Genomic DNA, 6,000 nt, shown 5'->3' on the forward strand with positions numbered 1-6,000 from the left:
CTGAATTGAAGCCATAGTTATAACGACCTTAATAAAACTAAGTTTTTTACTTTACACTAAACCTTTTGATTTTTGGAGTATAAATCCTTACATGGCACATGTTCTAGGCTCACAAGTTTACTTGTTCCTTCCCATTGCAAGGTGCTTCCTGTCCTAAGGGCTGCAGCCTGGAAAGTTCAGCACCTCGTTGGTTGGTGATTATCACCGGTTCTAAAACTGAATCTTGGTGATAATTGTATCAAAGACTGTTAAAATTATGCCAGCTCTTCTGCATTTTTGACTGGGCCTCCAGCTATTTAACAAGGGGCCAAGCAGTTTTCACAAACACAGGATCTTGCCAGTTAATAGGTTACAGTAAGTAATGTAAGCAAGCAATAACTAGAAAAGTGAAACCACTGAAGTTAACTAGAGGGTAGAGGGATGCAGGGTATGCAAGATACTTCCTTTTTTGTTTTTGGTAAAGACGCTTATTTTTGGCCATTGTGGAAGAAATCAGGGAAAGAGTAAAGTGCATTGTTCATGTTTGGGAAAGCAACAAGTTGTAGACGAGAGACAAGGGTTGAGATGGTCAAGTCAGTAGAAGCGGGACATTGCAGGAAATGGGAAAGGGGCGTGAAGTGAAACACATGGTGCTATTTGGACTGCACCTGCCACTTGCACATATGAACACACAAGACCACTATGAGAAGTGTCAAACAATTATGAAGGAATTCTGCCTTCATTTATTTTGACCCTTCGAGGTGTTTTGGTATCCTGCTGTGGAAAGCCAAGACACTGATGGGAGAATGCATAATCAGCCTCGTGATTTAAAGAATCTATGTACTCGACTTTTTGTTCTCTTCTCTGTGCTGTGATGTATACACTACACCTGGGTTAGCAGGAAGAGTTAAGATAGTTTTTAACAAAATTATTTTCTTTCAGGCAGAAAACAATGATTCAGAATCATCAAAACTACTGCAGAACTGATTTCAACAAATTTCTAGAACTTGATTCTAGAAAATATTCCAATATGGTTGAAATGACCAGTTTTGATATCTTCATAAAGAATTTGTTGCTATCATCTCAGTACTAAGCTTCTTTTTGCTTAGACTTCAAAATCAATTTACAGTATAAGATGCTTTTATAAAAATAACAATGGAAACAATATTTTTTAAATTATCAAAAACAACCAGTAAAGATATCTCAAAAATTCTCCAGGGGCATGAAAAGCATTTCCTATACAGATCCAATGCTCACAAAAATATCAATAAACATGCCACGTGCAGGAAATTTTCAATGTAATAGAAAAAAAACAACTGCATTTCTGAGCCTTTTGGCAAAAGTATTTAGAAACACAGTTCTGGACACTGAGTATATCTGGATTATTAAGTAGGATATTCAAACTTAACCTGCCTTTTGGAACTGTTTTTGCTAATTTAAAGTCCAGTTGGGGCTTAAGAACACAAAGAACTAATGCTTCTGCTATTTCAAGAACTGGACTGCTTTACTTCCATTCACCATCAAAAGCCCTGTGTCTTGAACAAAAATGCGTTTGGGCATAAAGTGAAATGAAAAGTAGGGTACAGTCATTCATGATCACAGTCCAAAATTAAACAGTCTTACGACAAGATCCTGCTATATACAGAAATCCTTTATATGAGTAAAATAACCAAATGTGGATGTTTCCCACCATAGAACTGAGCTGTCCCTGCTCTTGTGCGATGCCTTTTCTTATTTTCTTTTCCAGAAGTGTTCAATTCTGAGGTAGAATTAGGTTTTCAGTGAGGTCCAGGTTTCTACAGGGATATTTTGCTGAGCTGGCAAGGATGAGTCAATAAGCTCAGTCCATGTTCAACGCCAGAATTCTTCTGGCTCCAAGTTCTCACCTCTAAACCCTTAGACCACAGAACTTCCTTTTCATATAAACCCCAGACCACAAAGCTTCCTATTCACCTGTTAGCCGGTTAAGTCTCATACCATATAGTGCTTCAGTACAAAACAGTACTTAGATGTCTGTGTGCACCTCTCACCTGTGATTCTCCAGGGCTTGAAAGGCAGACGGCCAGTGTGAAAGCAGTCAGTATCCTGTAATGTGCATAGAAAATAGGCTGAAAACCATCTAGTATCCAGGCTTGTTACATAGAATTAAATACACATGGACAAATTAATTTCTAGCAACACTTCAGTGTACTCCACAGAGACGTGCTAACATGAGTTAGGCCTCTGGAGAGAGAGTAATAAAACTGTAGGCCAGGTTCAGATATCAGAGTCACTAATTTTACTACGGTTTTATGCAAGTGGGATCAGAATCAGACTGAAAATTATGATTAACTAATCTATTCTTTACAATACACCCGTGCAGCAGCTTCTTAATGAACAAGTATGTAATATTCAATAAAGTATTTTTCCTCCTCTCTGATACCTTTCTTTAGAGAATATTGAAGTTTTTCTTGCGCGTTATACGTGTTTTACAGGTGGGTAAACCAGAACACAGGCTCTGCCTAAGCTCACAGTACAACACATTGGCAGGGCTGTAGGATGTCGTGCAGGAGGTCCTGAGTCCAAGTCAGTTGCTTAAACCACTGAACAGCATTTCATCCCCAGGAGACTATATTTGAGATTAATCCATTTGCTTTGGGCCAGATTCTGTCCCTTCACTCAGACTTGAGTAATAGGTTGCTCTGCAAAGAGACACTTCCAGGTCATCAGCTACTACAAGTTCCTGTCTTCACTGGAGCCTTCCCCAGTTATATTGTCTTGAGACCTAGTGGGACCTGCTGGGTCTCTTCACTACAACTGAAAGAAGAGGATCCTTCTTAACAGAGCTCTATAGCTACATTTGGAACTCCTTACCTGGAGCATGAAAATTCTGCTTGACTAAGCTCCCATACCCAAGTATTTACTAATAGGCAGAAACCCAGGAAAGATAGTAAGATTTTTTTTTTTCTATGTACTGTGGATTTCAGTGCTTTGCCACTGCCTTATATAAAATTTCTTCTCAATACAATTAGACCCACATCTTGCTTATCTTGGATTCTAGTTCTGAGCTGCAATTGTATAAAATACATTCCCACAAAACCAGTAGAGGAAGCAAGGGATATTTTAGGTAGCCTTAGTTCTGCTACCCAAGTGAGCTGCCAACTATCACTCCTAGAGCTGTCACTGATTTCCAGTGCACGCTGAGCAGCTGAACAAGACCTACAAACACATCAGACAAAACCACTCACTGTGACTGACACATTTGAACAAACTCATGTTAAATGAGGAGCCAGGCATAAGCTCTAAAAAGTAAATGTAAACCCTAAAATGGTTGTTCCTAGTGCTACGGAGTCAGATCATGCTTGTTGGCAGCTTTTGAGTGACAAGGAAAGGCAAATTCTGCACAAGCTTTTCCTTAGAGTCATATGCAAAGCAAAATACAATATTATCCACTTACACTTGCACTTTATTTATAAATTCCTCAGATCTTTTTGAAGAGATTTTAAAGCAGGCACAGGTATAAAGACTGCATACTCACTTTGCATATAGCAAGAATAACTCTAGGAAGAAATACAACAGGTTATAGCTGAACATCAACATACCTAGCAACCAGGCTACACTCTTTTGCAGAGCAGGGCACACTAACAAAATCCCAGTCGGATAAAACTAGGCAGCCTTTAGTTTCTGTTGTTACAACATGCTGTTGTCTTTCCTCTTAGTGGGGGGTGACCTTACTGCCTCATACTATCTCCCTCGTTGCAACCACCATCTCAATTTGCTTGTTATTTAGGTCTCAAATTCCCTCAAGAATTATTAACAGACATGCAGCACAACCTATCAACACTATATTCAGCTGGTCACAGTAGCTTGCCCAGGGGGCAAAGTATTTTAAACTAGTAATCAACTTCTGCAATAGTAACTAATTAGCTAAAAATCAACCCCTGTAGCCAGTGGGATCGTTGGCTGTCGCAACGCAGCACTCTTGCGGACGCTGAGGTTGTTAAAGCGCAGAATATAAGCAGCGATCGAGAAGGAACTCGCCAGAGACAGCACAGCTTTAATAACAGACAGATCATCTTTCCCCACCTCTGACTGCTGAGATCCCGTCCCGTCTCTTTGCAAATGGCTTTAGCAAGTGGATTGGCATACCAAATCCCTGCCACAGGTATTTTCCACAAGTAGCTTTCCCTTCAGTAAGTAAAGAATTTTCATGCATACCACTTACCTTTTTAATCCTTGCATGTCCAAAACTGTTGGGGGAAGGTGGAAAAAAAAACAGAGTCTGTGCTGATGAATAACTAGAAAGTTTTCCCAAACATTACCCTCTGCTAGCACTTCAGTTCCTCAGTCATTTATAGTCCAGAGAATGAAATAGCAAGTAATGGAGAAGATCGGGAGCTGTCTGTACCTCCTCAGACACTGGAGAGAATACAGAGAAAGCACCTGGTTTTGCTTAGTTCTCTTCTGTAATTCAGCATTAAACCAATTGGAGGAGGAATGTTAAAAATGAACACTTCATTTTCTAAGTATGTTAAACAATGCAAATGGGGGCCTCAGCCTGGGACAGCTGGTTTAGATTACAAAGCTCACCAACTGGCTAGACTCCTCACAACAACCTCGAGGAGCCTGCCAGGATAAAACACTAACAGCTTGAAGGAAAGCCTCTCCCGCTGCAAACTTCACAGTTAAATGTGCCTCAGAGCAGGGAGCACCGTTATTGGACAGAAACCCTTATCAAGGGACTGGAGAAGGGAAGGGATTGTTTTCCCTGCTCTGAGAACAAAAAAAAAATCCAGTCAGGCTTTTGGGGGGCCCTCTAGCCAGTGTCTCGGACAATGAATATGCAACACTTGCTACTTCGTGCCAATGGCATATTGATGAAAGTTCTGACCCTCTGGGAGCTGAATAACTTGAATTCATGACAATCGCAGCTACAGGAACTATATTGCTTGGGGATTATTTGCAAACAGGAATAAACAAATTAAACATTCAAAGGAAAACATATGGCTTGTCTACAAACACTGGCCCTTTTTAAACTAACCCCACGCTTAAGGGAGTGGTTAGTGAAATGAAATATTTCTCAGGAAAGACATATCTTGCAGTTCTCCAGTTATGATTGAAGAGGAAGGAAATACAGTACTTTTTCAGGTGTTCTGCAATTTTGCCGCAGGCAGAGCTTTAGTAGGTCAAGCAGAACATTTATGAGATGTGAGAGGTAAGCAATCCTATGCTGCAGAGATCGTGCTAAATCTGAAGATGAACACAGAAATTAAATACATGCATAGACATAAAATGATTAATTTAAATGCTTTTGGAGTCTTCCATCTGTGGAAACCCTTAATTTTTAAGAAACATGAAATGTCCAACAAGATAAAATCTTTCATATATTTCTCTGTAAAGGACAGTGAAACAGTTACTATAACAGTTACTTATAAAATGGGTCTGGAAGTATGGATATTCAGATATAGAAACAAAAATAGATCTGTTTTAGGGTGGCTGAGCACCCACAAGTCACATTGGTGCCAATGGGAAGTGCAAAAGCTCTGCATCTCACTAGATGGCTGTAATTGTCCAAATTACTTCTCAAAAATGACAGCCCCAGAATCTCAGTGCTACTTCTGACAGCTTGTCTCTCAGTGACTTAATTGCATCACTTGCATCACATGGAAAAATGAAACACTGCCCTAGAATTATTCAGTGTCAATCCATTTGGAGATAAACAAGAAACAATTAACTTATTTTAAATAGATTTCCTACGAGATTCATAAGCACTCACACAAGTGACTTCTGAAGAAACATTGAGCATGTTGTGGAGGCAAGTTTTGTAACAAGTCAAGAAAAAAGCAACAAGTAGAAAGCAAAGACTGAGCGAATTTTGATTGTGGCAGAATGTTAATAGCAAGTACCCTCATTACTCCATAAGCCTAATGTTTCATGATACATTCAACAGTCTGGAGAATAAATCAGCCTAAAAGTAGTAGTAGTTAAAGTTAGGTGTGTGAAGATTTACTGAAACTCTGAGAAACATCTCTACAACGCAGC

At 39.6% G+C, this 6,000-nt stretch overlaps 1 protein-coding gene across 1 annotated transcript in view; it reads right to left on the bottom strand.

Annotated features, from left to right (window-relative positions):
• The window catches only part of FBLN5 (fibulin 5), a 50,100-nt gene extending 45,416 nt beyond the window's left edge, over positions 1–4,684 (bottom strand). The window contains exons 1-2 of the mRNA XM_069858734.1: positions 4,184–4,684; positions 2,010–2,064 (exon numbers count right to left, since the gene is read on the bottom strand). Of these exons, the coding sequence (XP_069714835.1) occupies positions 2,010–2,064; positions 4,184–4,200 (72 nt within the window). The 5' untranslated portion in view covers positions 4,201–4,684. The remainder of the gene's footprint in view (positions 1–2,009; positions 2,065–4,183) is intronic.
• Between the last annotated feature and the right edge of the window lie 1,316 nt (positions 4,685–6,000).

The sequence above is a fragment of the Phaenicophaeus curvirostris genome, chromosome 5, assembly GCF_032191515.1.
Source record: "Phaenicophaeus curvirostris isolate KB17595 chromosome 5, BPBGC_Pcur_1.0, whole genome shotgun sequence".
NCBI classification, from domain to species: Eukaryota; Metazoa; Chordata; class Aves; order Cuculiformes; family Cuculidae; genus Phaenicophaeus; species Phaenicophaeus curvirostris.